At 43.4% G+C, this 15,597-nt stretch overlaps 1 protein-coding gene across 5 annotated transcripts in view; it reads right to left on the bottom strand.

Annotated features, from left to right (window-relative positions):
- banp (BTG3 associated nuclear protein) overlaps nt 1–15,597 on the bottom strand; it is a 354,489-nt gene that overhangs the window by 25,912 nt on the left and 312,980 nt on the right. For 4 of the 5 annotated variants that reach the window (XM_085991605.1, XM_085991604.1, XM_085991607.1 and 1 more), the window contains one exon: nt 3,659–3,802. In XM_085991605.1, the coding sequence (XP_085847731.1) occupies nt 3,659–3,802 (144 nt within the window). Of the gene's footprint in view, nt 1–3,658; nt 3,803–15,597 lie in introns of those variants that run through there. The other variant, XM_085991608.1, reaches the window with a different exon arrangement.

Raw genomic sequence — 15,597 nt, 5'->3', positions numbered from 1 at the left:
CGATTTCTGAGGCCATTCATGTATAATAATTTTTCAGAATTCCTACCAAAAGATTACAAAGTATGCTTCTTAATCTATCTATAAATCAGTCCCAATAATCACTGTTTCATCATGGGATGCAATACAAATCTGTATACTTGAAACAAATGTTAAATCACTGGAGAAAACATTTCTTGAGTAAGGGAAATAAAGGCATAGCATGTTGCGACCAGCAATGCACAGTTCCATAGAGTAGTAAGATACTGATGTGCTCTTTCATTCCACTGAATTCTTTAGTTAAGCTATGTTGCTGCAAGCATCATGAATAGTGGGCAGGTGCCTCCACCTGTCGGGGGGCGATGGAGGGGAGAGTAATCAGATGAAAAAGTCTCTACCAAGTTGTTCCTGTGAACAGTAGTTCATGTGCATCAATACTGGTGATAACTTGGGGACAGGGTGTCTACTATACCCGCTTGGTCAGAGGCGGTACATAGCTTGGGAGTAAACAGTAAGGGAAGAAGGAGAGGAAGAAGGAGGAGGAGGAGGAGGAAGAGGAAGGAGGAAATGAGAGGAGGAGGAGGAAGAGGAAGGAGGAGGAAATGAGAGGAGGAGGATGAAGAAGGAGGAAGAGGAGGAGGAGAAGAACAACTCTCATTTATACTGTACCCCTAAATGCAAGGCACCCTACAGAGGGTGGGGAAGAAAAAAACAGGAATAAATAAAGAACAGGTGCAGTCATAGAGGGACAGATTAGGAGGGCTGACTTAAAGCTTGGTTGAAAAGATGGAGTTTGAGAAAGTTTGTAAACATGGAGAGAGAAGGGGTGGAGGAGAGCTCTCCAGAGGGTGAGGCCGAGGTGGCTGAAGGCTCTGGGGTTAAGAATTCACAAAACTCCAGAGTTGGAGGACATAAGCTTGGAGGAGGTTGCAGAGATAGGGCAGGCCATGGAGGGATTAGAGTTAGAGTTGGTGGAGGTTCTTGCATCATTGGGGACAATGGCCACAGAATGATACAGTTTAACATAATCTGGGAATCAAAAATGTCCAGGAGCAGATGTCAGGTACATAATTGTAAAAGGGCTAAATTTGATGAAACAAGGGAACAACTAAAGCAAATAAATTGGGGAAAATTGTTCAACACACCTCAGAAAGTTGGACTACCTTTAAAGGTATAATGCTGAGCATGCAGGATAAATACATCATCAAAATCAACAAGATCAGACGAAGTAAACATGACCCAAATGGATTTTTAAAAAACAAATTAAAATAAGATAAAGATGGAAACTGGCCAGTACAAATCCTGCAGGGTGAAAGAAGATGGGGCTGACTGGGGTGAATATTAGAAAATGCAGAAACTTGCTAAAAGGATGATCAGAGGGGTAAACAGAGACCTGGAAAAGGACACAGCCGCTGAGGCTAAGCATAACAGTGAAAAGTTCCTTCAGTACTACAATAGCAAGAAGGCAGTCAGAAAAGAGGTGAAAGCCATAAAAGATGCAAATAGACTCAAAACTGAGGATGGGCACAAAATGGTAAATATTTTCACCAAGTATTCACAAGTAAAGACATGAGCAACATGCCCTCTCCAAACAAAGATATCCCAATTTAAATGAAGTATTTCATTATGAATTAGATGGAAGTCTTAGACAGGCTAAATGGACTCAAACAAACAAATTGCAAGAAACAGCTGATATTTATCTATCGCAGAGTGCTGAGAGAGTCTGGAAGGAGTTCTATGGGGCATTGATAATCATTATGAAATAGTCAATGGACACTGGAGGTGGAGGAGAACTCTCCAGAGGGTGAGGCCGAGGTGGCTGAAGGCTCTGTGGTTAAGATTTCACTGGCGAGGTATCAGTAGATTAGAAGCAGGCTAATGTGAAGCACATTTTCAAAAAGGGTGACAGAACAGACACACAGACAACAATAGACCTATTCATCTTCCATTCCATGTAAAATAATGAAAACAATTAACAGGAGTCAACTTGAGGATCATCCGTGAACAATAACCTAGTTAACAGCAGTCAGCATGAATTCAGAAGGAAATATCTTGCCTAACCAACCTCCTCAACTTATTTGAGGAACTGACAACCCAGGTCCTATGATGTGGTGTATCTCGATATCCAAAAGCTTTTGAATCTTGTTCCACACAAAAGACAATCGAACTCTAAGCTGTGGGGATTCAGGGTAAACTCTAGGAATGGATAAGAAACTGGCTGATGGGTAGGAAACAATCAGTACTTATTAGACATGTTATGTTGGAGTGCAGAAGAGTACTGAGTGAGGTAAGCTGTATTAAGAAATCAAAGATAATTTGGGCTGCTGCCGCTCTGGGACCCCAACCCTCCGCGATTGCACCCTCCATTCCACCCCCGCCCCGCAACTTAACCTTGCTGGCGCAATTTCCAACATTCTCTGCTATTCGCTTGCCGAATATAACGGAGCCTCAAAATGACGGTGGCCTCTTGGCTGCCAACATCTACCCCAATGACTTTTAAGCAGATGGTTTTAACCACCAAGCAATGTTAAATCTAGTTTTCTACGATTACAAAGAGCTGTGGGGAGAAATGTGTTTGTATGCCCTTCAAAAGCAGCATTATTATAGCAATATTCCTACTCCTTTATGTTAGGTCTTCCAAACATAGGCCTAGAAATTCAGTGCCCTTAGCACCGATTTAGCGGCGCTAGAGGGCCTAGCGCTGCAATTGGCGCCTGTTCCCAAATTGCCTGGGGCCCTTCCGCGGCGGTAGACCGGTAGCGCTGCGCCGGCACCGATGACGTCATCGGTGTGCGCAGCGTCCCGGTTGCCGTGGTAACCCGGCCCCAAGCTGAAATTCAGTTGCGCCCGCCTCGCCCGTGGCAGGCGCAACTAAGACTCTGGCAACAGAGTCTTCCCCCAGTGTGCGCCGGCGCATAAAGGTGGAGCGGCGGCCGGCCGCGTTCCCGGCGGCCGCCTGCCTGCACCTCCCTTCCCGGACTCCTGCATTCCCCCCCCGCGGCCCTGATCAGTGTCTCATGCGAGCCCGGCACTTCCCCGAGGTGCCGGGCTCAGATGTCGGGTCAATCCGCCGGACAGTTGTCGGCTGCAGGCAGCTCCTCCTTAACAGGAGGAGGAGGCCTGCAGTTCCCCCGCCTGCCGCACTGCATCGGGTGCCGCAGCGGGGGATTAGCGCCGGGAAACCCAAGTTCACGCCCGTTTTGAGGCGCTAAAGGAGGGTTTTAGCGCCCGCCGCCGTCTGGGCCCGACGCACCCGAATTTTCGTCGGGCGCTGCCGCATTACCGCTGGCGCAAACTTTCTGGCGCTACAGCCCTGGCAAGACCAGAACCCAATTTCTAGGCCATAGACTTTTGAGAGGCTTCTCATTTAATATTAACTCCAGCAATGGTGGTGGAGGCTAACAACGTAAATGGAGAAAGCAACAAAAGTTGTGACCTTCAGGAATGTGCTAAATACATCCAGTATATCAGTGAAACATTTGTACATGTAGCAACAGAGGAACATTCATTCATAAATCATTTATATCCCCAATAGATAACTGTCTAAAAGAAAAACGTGAAAGATATTGCTTTAGGGCTGTTAGCCAAGATTACAACTGTACTGATCCATCAATTTATCTTACATATAAAACAAAGACTAAAGAGGAAATAAATTGACTTAAGTCTCCATTCTGTTACTCACTTGAGCTGCTGTGGTGTGATCTGTTACAGGTGCAAGTTGTACATATTGCACCTGGATGTCACTTCCCTGCAGAGGTGATCCATCTACTCCACTGGCTGGATGTTCAGCAGAAGCCACTGCAATTAACTGTGCGCCTTGCAACACCTACAAAATACAAAAATAATTCTTAACAACAATAAGTGTATTAGCTTATTATACTTTCAGGCCAGTCTTTTATCTAAACACCATTGCCAAAACAGTAGATAAATAAAAGTAAAATTAATTTGAATGCCGTGAACAAAAGTGCATGAAAGAAAGATTACTTTTCATAATTTAAGATGCTGATATTAATAGATTGTACAATGAGATGGCTCATGTTAATGGTTGGGTTTGGTTAAGGTACAGTACTGCTAGCCATTTTAAAAGACAAATGGGAATTAATTTATTAATGTTAAATTGAAGCATGAAAAACTTTGTTCAAAGGCTGATTGAGGTAAAAGACTGTAACACTACATAGTCTACTAGCCGTAAGAACAGCAAATCAAACATAATTTTTTTGAAGAAGTGGAAAGCAAGAAATATTGATAATATCCTTCTTGCCAAAAACTTAAAAACCTATGACAACCTACAATACTGGCTTCATCATTATGAAATTCTGCGCTTGGAAATTGGTTCACTGGTTGCATCTGACATGCATATAATAAAATATAGAGTTGAAATTTGTTCTTTTTCCTTTTGTGAATCTTGTTGTTCAATATATAGAAAATGAAACTTTCCCAAAAGTTACTGGCTTGATTTTATCAGCAGTCAAGCACCATTTGTCCACGAGGTGCAAAAATAGGTACTAGAATGGAAAGCACTTCCTGAGCAGGATGGATGGGAATACAAAGCAACAATGGCAGAGATCCTAAAAGTTGCCTGGACTTTTGTCCTAGGGAATATGTGTGCTGACTGGGGAGGGGTTAAAGAGGGGAAGGAAAAAAGTTGAGGGATTTTGAAGTACATGAGGTAACTTGGTTATGAATAGTTCACAACATAACCAGCATTAACACACAGCATTTCAAAATCTTTCACTGGAAACAGCTGGAAGACTGAATGTGCCCTGTCTTTCAGTATGTAGGTATTCAACATGATGTGAACATTCTCTGGAAGACTACATTCTCTCCCCAGTACTTGATATACTTCTGCAATGTCCACCAATGCTGTTATTATAGCAGCTTCCCAGAAAAATGATTAATATAAGTTTTATCAGGAAACTACAGTAAATTAATAATTCATATGTATTTCTACCAGATTGTAAATTTACCAACATGAGCTGTGATTTAAAACAGAATTAAAGTTAAGGATATATTAAACCATCTTCAGTAAATTATCTAAATTCACTTACCTACATTTAATAACTTTTTTTCTTTTTGTTAATGTTTTATAAGCAATAGTGCTTTTAAACAAGCACTTAACTCAAATCCAGATGTTCAATAAAACAACTGGGTACTGTGGTAAAATACTAAAATGCTACAATCTTCCAGTAGTTCTACTGCCAGACAGGTAGAGGGGGTGGTGAAACTGAACAGTAAGCATAACTGATGGCACCAAATGAAAAAATTGAAATAAATGTTAAAAGAGATGGCTATGAATATGAGCAAAACCAATCCACAGGACTGATATCCCAATCGCAGGGCTAAATCGACACACCAAGGACAATGTGCAGGAAGCACACGATGGTAATTAGTTGGTTTAGATTTAGGAGTGCAGCAGCTCTTAAAGGGCCGGTTAACTTATACAGCTGATGTATCATTTTGACTGGACTTGGAGATATTACATCTAGTTCCCTCGTCTAGATCATTAATATATATTGTGAATAGCTGGGGTCCTAGGACCGATCCCTGCGGTACCCCACTAGTCACTGCGTGCCACTCGGAAAAAGACCCGTTTATTCCAACTCTTTGCTTCCTGTCTGCCAGCCAGTTCTCTATCCAAGTCAGTACCTTGCCCCCAATCCCATGTGCCTTAACTTTACACGCTAATCTCTTATGCGGGACCTTATCGAAAGCCTTCTGAAAGTCCAAATACACCACATCCACTGGTTCTCCCTTATCTATTCTACCAGTTACATCCTCAAAAAATTCCAGTAGATTAGTCAAGCACGATTTACCTTTTGTAAATCCATGTTGACTTTGTCCGATCCTGTCACTGTTTTCCAAGTTCTCTGCTATTACATCTAGCATTTTCCCCACTACCGATGTCAGGCTTACCGGTCTATAATTCCCCGTTTTCACTCTACCACCTTTTTTAAATAGTGGGGTAACATTAGCTACCCTCCAATCCATGGGAATTGTTCCAGAGTCTATAGAATTTTGGAAGATGACCAGCAATGCATCTACTATTTCTAGGGCCACTTCCTTAAGTACCCTAGGATGTAGATTATCAGGCCCTGGGGATTTATCGGCCTTCAATCCCGTCAATTTCCCTAACACCATTTCCCTACAAATACTGATTTCATTCAGTTCCTCCCTCTCATTGGACCCTATGTTCCCCGACATCTCTGGGAGGTTATTTGTGTCCTCCTTTGTGAAGACAGAACCAATTGGTCTGCCATTTCTTTGTTCCCCATTATAAATTCCCCTGATTCTGACTGCAAGGGACCTACGCTTGACTTCACCAATCTTTTTCTCTTCACATATCCATAGAGGCTTTTACAGTCAGTTTTTATGTTCCCTGAAAACTTACTCTCATACTCTATTTTCCCCCTCTTAATTAATCCCTTTGTCCTCCTTTGCTGAATCCTAAACTGCTCCCAATCCTCAAGTTTACTGCTTTTTCTGGCCAATTTATATGTCCTCTCCTTGGATCTTATGCTATCCCTAATTTCCCTTGTTAGCCACGGTTGAGTCACTTTTTTTGTTTTATTTTTATGCCAAACGGGGATGAACAAATTCTGTAGTTCATCCATGCGATCTTTAAATGTTTGCCATTGCCTATCCACCGTCAACCCTTTGAGTAACATTCCCCAATCAATCCTCAAAGAATAGGAATGCCTGTACTGTTCATGCACCAAGCCCTCAAATCATAATATACTGCCACATCAGCAATGCAGCCTGCAAAGCACCAGCCCCACTACCTACCAGGGCTTAGAAATTCCACAGGCCACGATTCCAACGGTTATATCAGATTCACGCTCATTGATGCCCTACAGCACTGATCCTGCTAGTCAGCAGGAGAACACCGAACTTTCATGGGGCTGGTGAGCACACGTACCACTATGAGAGTATCTCTGGCACCTGCCTGCTTCATGCAGCAGGCAAATCTGGCACCTGGCCACCTTTGGGTGAAGTCGTCCAGGGCATCCCTAGACCCCATGGAATGCGCCCCCACCCCCAATTTTATTAAATAAATAACTAGTCAATTTTCGGAGGTCCAGACTGCTTCCCTGGCCTGGACCCCCATGTGCAGTGGGGCCCAGCTCCACCTATCTGGAGGCTGGTGCACGTCACTTTACTGAGCATAGACTTAGTCTAACACTGCGTCCTGATTTATCTATATTAAATAACATCTGCTCAATGTAATGTTATGCACCTGGGTAGAGCCAACGAGAAGCTCCCAGCATAGAAAGTCTCTACTGCCAGCACTGCTCCCTGAAATTATTTACCTTTTAAGGAGTGGGCAGAGGTTCTGCTTCTTACAAGATCACTCGAAAAATCCCAGAAAAGAGAGAACCACAGCCCAACCAGGTCCCTGATGTTTTCTGGTGGTTTCCGCCGAACTCCCATCAGAATTACAAGAGTCTGGCAGAACCAACAAGGAAATTTGGGGCCCATGTCTTTAAAGCTACAGCTCCAACATGGTGCTGCCAAAGGGAAAGGCTTCCTTTGCTACACATAACTGTTGCATGTTTTGTCACCAAGTCATTTAGCTGAATAAGCTACCTTCAGGATTGGTACTTGTCCTTTTACACCAGGCGCAAGGATCTGTCTATTCTATTTTTTAAGAATGGTGTGGAGATGCCGGAGTTGGACTGGGGTGGACAAATGTAAGAAGTCGCACAACACCAGGTTATAGTCCAACAGCTTTATTTGAAATCACAAGCTTTCGGAGCGCTGCTCCTTCTTCACCTGAAGAAGGAGCAGCGCTCCGAAAGCTTGTGATTTCAAATAAAGCTGTTGGACTATAACCTGGTGTTGTGTGACTTCTTACATTTTTTAAGAAGGCAGCACACAACCATTGAGAAAGAAGGTGGCAGATATGAAACTTATGAAAATGAAGTACAGGAAAACACCAGCTGGTCAATCGGGCCTGTCCCATTCGGTCATAGTGCACTATGACCTCAATATACCCCCCTTGCCTCCAACCAACCAATCTCCTTGGAGAGGCAAAAAAGCAGGAAAATTCTGTGAAATTCATCTCTGATCCCTTAAAGTAATCAAACAGGTTCCAGAAGAGCATGGAGATGGGGAGACACATCCCCCAATATCCACCTACTTTCTATACGTAGTTATGTTGGCCACACTAAAGAACTCATCCAGCTCGCTTGTGAATGTCTGCAGTGAATCCCCACTCAATGCATGAGCTGACAACTTGTTCCATGGGTCAATGTCTCTCCATGTACCTCCTGACTTCTAACCTAGTTCTATGCTTATGCAACTTATAATCATGTCCCCGGTCCTCCCTAACCTATTTAATTTAAATAGTCTATCCACGTGGACTAAATCTAATCTTTTCGTTATTTTAAGGACCACAAACAAAGCTCCTCAAAATCTATGTTTTTCTAGAGCAAAAGCCCTAGTTCTCATGGTAAAAAAGGACCTTTGTATCATCTACCATGTGAGGGGACCAAAACTGAACACAGTATTCTAAATGAGGCCAAACCCAGGTCTTATACAAAGACAGTATAGTATTTTTTGTTTTGTATTTAACCATCCTGGCAATACATCTGAACACTATTTGCTTTTACAATAGCCTTGCGGCACTGTGGACCTTCAAAGATTCATGTACTTTAACACCCAGGTCTTTCTCCTGTTCAGCACACAACTCTGCATAGTGCACGCATGCTTCTCATTGGCTCTACCCAGGTGCATAACATTACATTTATCTATATTAAACAACATCTGCCAGACATGGGCCCTACCCCCATCGCATTTAGATCTACCAGTAATCTATTTTCCGCATCTAAGGTCCTAACACCCACACATATATTTGTATCATCCCCAGAAGTGTGGACAGTATCAATCAAATCATTGATAAAGATGGTGAAGAACAATGCGCCTAATACTGATTCCTGAGGGAATCATCTAATATATGGTCCCCACACAATAACAACCTTCTGTCTACAAGAATGTAACCAATTCCTTCTCTAGTCCAAAATTTTCCCACTAATCCTACAGTACTCAATCATATTAAGTAGCTTATTGTTTGGCATCTTGTTGAAGTTTTTTTTCCAAAATCAAGCTATACAGTGTCATCTGGGCTACCTATATCCACCAACCTAGAAACTTCCTCAAAAAATTCAGCCAGGTTGACGAGACATGACCTTTTCTAGAAGCCATGCAGAGACTCTCAAGTAACACCTTCTCTGTCAAGGTGGTCATACAGTGTATCACTAATGATCCCTTCAAGCAATTTGCATGCTACTGGTGTCAAGCCTTTGGTGTCAGGCCTTTAATTTCCCCAGTTTGAATATTGCCCTTTTTAACTATTGGTACCGCATAGGCCTCTCTTCAGTCCTTGGGAACAGGATTTCCATTTACTCCTATTGAGACAGTTTTCTGGAACAATGTGCCGAGGAACCAACTGGGGAACAGGCTATTTTAGATCTAATATTGTGCAATGAGACATGGTTAATTCGTAATCTTATAGTAAAGGATCCTCTGGGGAAGCGTGATCATAATATGATAGAATTTCATATCAAGTTTGAGAGTGATGTGGTTAAGTCCGAAATTAGGGTCTTAAATTTAAACAAAGCTAATTACGGAGGTATGACGGGCGAGTTGGCTGAGGTAGATTGGTAAATTAGACTTAAAAAGATATGACGGTAGATAAGCAATGGCGAACATTTGAGGACATAATTCATAATTCTCAATGAATACAAATTCCTTTGAGGAATTAAAAACTCCACTGGAAAAGTAGCACAGCCATGACTAACTAGAGAAGTCAAGGATAGTATTAGATTAAAAGAAGAAGCTTACAATATTGCAAAAAAAAAGTAGTAAGCCTGAGGATTGGGAGCATTTTAAAAATCAGCAAAGGATGACCAAGAAATTGATAAAGAGGGAGAAAATAGAATATGAGAGTGAACTAGCAAGAGAACTAGGAAGAGACTAGCGAAAGTAAACGTGAGTGATTAGTGAAAGTAAACGTGAGTCCCTTCGAGGCAGAGAAGGAGAAATTATAATGGGGAATAAGGAAATAGCAGAGACGTTAAACAAATATTTTGTGTCTGCCTTCACAGTAGAGGACACAAAGAACATACCGGAAATTGTGGGGAACCAAGGATCTAATGAGAGTGAGGAACTGAAAATAATTAATATTAGTAAAGAAAAAGTACTGGAAAAATTAATGGGACTAAAAGCTGGCAATCCCCTGAACATGATGGCCTACACCCTAGGGTTTTAGAAGAGCTGGTTGCAGAGATAGTGGATAAGTTGGTTTTGATCTTCCAGAATTCCCTAGATTCTAGAACGATATCTGTGGATTGGAAGGTAACCCCTCTGTTCACGAAAGGAGGGAGAGAGAAAACAGGGAACCAGTTAGCATGACATCAGTAGTAGGGAAGATGCTAGAATCTATTATTAAGGATGTGGAAAATCACAATATGATTAGGCAGAGTCAACATGGTTTTATAAAAGGGAAAGCGTGTCTGCTGAATCTATTAGAGTTTTTTGAGGGTGCAACTAGCAGGGCAGATAAGGGGGAACCAGTGGATGCAGTATATTTGGATTTTCAGAAGACATTCGATAAGGTGCCACACAGAAGGTTGTTACACAAGATTAGGGTTCATGAGATTGGGGGTAATATATTAGCATGGACTGAGGATTGGTTAATGGACAGAAAACACAGAGTAGGAATAAACGGATCATTTTTGGGATGGCAGGGTGTAACTCGTGGAGTGCCACAAGGATCAGTGGTTGGGCTTCAGCTATTTACAATCTATATCAATGACTTAGGTGAGGGACCGAGTGTAACGTATCCAAGTTTGCTGACAATACAAAGCTAGGTAGAAAAATAAGCTATGAGGAGGTTGCAAAGAGGCTACAAAGGGATACAGACAGGTTAAGTGATTGGGCAAGAAGGTGGTAGATGGAGTATAATGTGGAGAAGTGTGAAATTATCCATTTTGGTAAGAAGAATGGAAAAGCAGAATTTTTTTTTAAAAGGTGAGAGACTAATAAATGTTAATATTCAGAGGGATTTGGGGGTCCTTGTACACGAATCACAGAAAGTTAACATGCAGGTACAGCAAGCAATTAGGAAGGCAAATGGTATGTTATACACCAACCCCCTTGCAATAAAGTCTAAGAGTAAGGAAGTCTTGCTGCAATTATATAGGGCTTTGGTGAGACCACACCTGGTGTACTGTGTACAGTTTTGGTCTCTTTACCAAAGGAAGGATATACTTGCCTTAGAGGGGGTACAATGAAGGTTCACTAGATTGATCCCTGGGATGAGAGGGCTGTCCTATGAGGAGACATTGAGTAGAATGGGCCTATATTCTCTGGAGATTAAAAGAATGAGAGGTGATCTCATTGAAATATATAAAATTCTTAGAGGGCTTGACAGGGTAGATGCTGAGAAGTTGTCCCCTAGTTGTAGAGTCTAGCACTAGGGGTCATAGGGGGAAAAATTCAGTTGTTTGCACCTCCCGTTAGCGCTTTAAGAGGGCGCTAATGGGGCGCAAAGCAACTAGCGCCTGGGCGCGGTGATGTTTGTGCCGCTCGCGAAATTAACTAGACATTTTGCGGCGGCGCTAAACTCTACCTCCACAATCTCCTGCGCCGGCAGATTGTGATGTCAGTCGAGTGCGCAACACCCCGTTAGCGCCCCGGACCGGATATTGAGCGGCGCCCCCTGCCTTACCGCCTGCTGCTAGCAACGACAGGTTGAGGGGAGCGTTATGCTGTCAGAAAGGGACTAGGGGAGCGCTATTTAAAGGCGACCGCTTTCTGCCTTTTTTTGTCGGTGACATTTTTGCACCACGCATTCTGAGAAAGAGAGAGAGAGAGAGAGAGACTTCTGGAGAGATTCAACGCTGTGCAAAGGAGTTTTCAGTACTGAGCAGCACTTTGCAGGTTTATTTGGATTTGCCCTTCCTTGCTTCGCCAGCGCTCAGAGGTAGCGCCTCGCTCCTCGGCCTTTGCGCCTTAAGACAGGTGTGAAGAGCCTGCTTTAGCGCAGCAATCACCTCCAGGGGCGATAAAAGCCAAGTTTGCTGTCGGAGGCAATAATTAGCACCAGGCGCTAAACTTTGCGCACGGCCGATAATGGCGCCCCATAGTCTCAGAATAAGAGGTCAGCCATTTGGAATAAACGGGTCTTTTTCCGAGTGGCAGGCAGTGACTAGTGGGGTACCGCAGGGATCGGTCCTTGGACCCCAGCTATTCACAATATATATTAACGATCTAGACAAGGGAACTAGATGTAATATCTCCAAATTTGCATACGACACAAAGCTGGGTGGGCGTGTGTGCTGTGAGGAGGATGTCGACAAACTCCAGTATGATTTGGACAGGTTGGGTGATTGGGCAGAAGCATGGCAGATGCAATATAATGTGGATAAATGTGAGGTTATCCACTTTGGTGTCAAAAACAGGAAGGCAGATTATTATCTGAATGGCAATAGATTGGGAGAAGGGGAAGTGCAATGAGACCTGGGTGTCCTTGTGCACCAGTCGCTGAAGGTAAGCATGCAGGTGCAGCAGGCAGTTAAGGTGGCAAATGGTATGTTGGCCTCCATAGCGAGAGGGTTTGAGTACAAGAACAAGGATGTCTTGCTGCAGTTGTACAGGGCCTTGGTGAGACCACACCTTGAGTATTGTGTGCAGTTTTGGTCGCCTTATCTGAAGAAGGATATTCTTGCCATGGAGGGAGTACAGCGAAGATTCACCAGGCTGATACCTGGGATGGCAGGAATGACGTATGAGGAGAGATTGGGTCGATTGGGCTTATACTCGCTGGAGTTTAGAAGAATGAGAGGGGATCTCATTGAAACGTATAAAATTCCGGCAGGACTGCACAGACTAGATGCAGGGAGGATGTTCCCGATGGTCGGGGAATCCAGAACCAGGGGTCACAGTCTAAGGATAAGGGGTAAGCCTTTTAGGACAGAAATGAGGAGGAATTTCTTCACCCAGAGAGTGGTGAACCTGTGGAATTCTCTACCACAGAAGGCAGTAGAGGCCAATTCATTAAATATATTCAAGGAGGAGTTGGATATATTTCTTAAGGCTAAAGGGATCAAGGGGTATGGGGAGAAAGCAGGGACCGGGTACTGAACTTGGATGATCAGCCATGATCGCATTGAATGGCCTACTCCAGCTCGTATCTTCTATGTTTCTATTTAGGGCTAAGATGAGGAGAATTTCTTCACTCAGAGGGTTGTGAATCTTTAGAATTCTCTACCCCAGAGGGCTGTGGCTGCTCAGTCGATAAGTATATTCAAGACTGAGATCGATAGATTTTTGGGCACTAAGGGAATCAAGGGATATGGGGATAGGGCAAGAAAGTGGAGTTGATGTAAAAGTTCAGATCTTATTAAATGGCAGAGCAGGTTCTAGGGGCCGTATGGGCTACTCCTGCTCTTATTTCTTGTTATGTTTCTCTGCAGAGCCAAGCTGAAGTCAAACCTTAAAAAGGGGAGGGAGGCAATCCTGGGGAGGGAGAGCCACTGAACAGCCAGCAACAGCTGGGAAGATTTTTATGGGGCTAGGAGGAGCATTCATTCCCCACAAAAGTCAGTGCCACCACAGTTTCTGTGGCATTTTGGAGCAGCCTGCAGCAGTCCCTTTAAGGACCACTGGTTAGGATGCTCTATGTCCAGTGCCACTGAGCATGTGCAGCGCATGCTTTGCCCATTGGTATCTGAAAAGTGCTTTAGGATCCTAAAACTGGAGTAGGACCCCGATTTAAATATTTTTAAATATCCTATTTTAGGCAGGAACTGCAGCAACCCATTTCAAGACTATGCTTGAAAATGGAGTCAAGGCTGGAGCCAGGCAATATTTTCTTTTTCAATTTTCATCTACCACCCCAATTTTCAGCATGAACTGGGCGATAGGCAGACAAAAATCGCTCCCATTGTGTGCAGACCAGATTAATGTTGAAGGACTACGGTCAACTACTTAATTTTATGATGACGCATAAATTAAGTAATCCACAAGCAAATTTTAAAGGAAAAGATTAAGGCTGTAGGCTTCCCAGATAAAGTAGGGCCGCATTATTATAACAAAAGGTGCAAAGGACATACTGGCCTGATTGACTGCACTGTCAAATGAAAAATTATGATGAGAAGTTATAAAAAAAGGTGTGGAAAAAAAAAAAAAATTGGCCATAGACAGGGGCAAAAATTGTACTTGTGTCCGGAATGGCTGGCAAGTCAGTGCAGTGATTGCTTCATTTGCAGCTCCGTACCGGCTAGAGGACATTGACAAATTCGGCACCAGGCCTCACCTGCATTGAGCCAGCAAGCTGCCGGCGCTAAATAGGCATCCGGATGCAGCTCGGCGGTAACAACAGCACCAATATGGGCCGGCTGTAGCCCTCCAGTAGGTCCTGCGGGGTGGGTGGAGGCAATGCTGAGAGATGGAGAGCCCGGGCCAGCAGAGGCCCACAGTTGCTCCTTCCAACTTCACAAAAGGCAACATTTTCATAGTTTTTAGGCCTTATTTCAGTGGCCTCCAGCGGTCCCTTTAAGGACGGCTGGTTAAGAAGCTTTAAACCCAGAAGAACATAGCATGTGCTATGTAAGCTCCACCTAATTGCTGTCCAATTTCACACCGGGGTCATACAATTATTGGGACCCCAATTATTATAACAAAATCAGTCGGCCATCTGTTTTAGGTGGGTGCCTTGCAAATAAAAGTCACCTGATTCAATTTCATGTCAGGCGCACTTCAGGGGTTAGTAGGGTGTGGAATATTGCGACCCGATATTGGTCCCCGTTTCACCTATTTCATGCCCGAAAAACAGGCGCATTAATGTCCAATTTCTCCCCCACAGTGTGTACCTTGATTAACCAGTTAAACAGCATTTCTGAACATAAATCTTTGTTAGAGAATTTGTAAGGCAGCTGATTATAAGATAAATTGAAATATTACAAGATTATTTACTCTGGACTAGAAGACAACAGAAGTTAGGGGAAAAAATCAAAATAGAGCATGTATTACTTCATAATACTCTACTTGCCATGGATAGGTTACTTATCCAAATGGGAATAATTACAGGAATGTTTAACCTTGCAAGAGACTTTCCTGTACTATCTAAGAAGATCCCTGCAGTTTTTACTCCAGCTGTTTCCACTGCTCAGACAGATTGTACGAAAAGCCTGCAATTTTTTTCACTTTAATCATGCTTCAGTTTAGATCTTATTGAAAGGAAATGTGCTTATTTTATAACTTTTCTGAGCTATATATTCTGCATCAACTAAAGAAGACCCAATCACTGATGGTCGTCCGTGGTATCTATGGTAGCTTTCACTCATGTTGTGGAAAATTTGCTTAGCTTCCGAACAAGGATAAAACTCCAGCAGCTATCATTCTTCATCCCAACAGAGGCAGCAGACAAGAAAAGGCAGATAATGGCCACGATTTTGCTGGCGCTCTGAGGGCGGGTTTGGAGGTGGGTCGGGAGTAAAAATCCAAATGATTGACGGCGGGTTGCTAACCCGCCGCCATCCCGCCTCCACGCAACTTTGCAAAGTGTCAGATCTGCGAGTCCCAATCAGACCCGACACTAAATGGCGGGAGAGGCAGTTA

This window comes from Somniosus microcephalus, chromosome 6 (genome assembly GCF_052327205.1).
Source record: "Somniosus microcephalus isolate GS21.2 chromosome 6, FLI_Smic_1.0, whole genome shotgun sequence".
In the NCBI taxonomy this organism is placed as follows: Eukaryota; Metazoa; Chordata; class Chondrichthyes; order Squaliformes; family Somniosidae; genus Somniosus; species Somniosus microcephalus.
The sequence above is the reverse complement of the archived record's forward strand: the minus strand, read 5'-3'. Positions and strand labels throughout refer to the sequence as shown.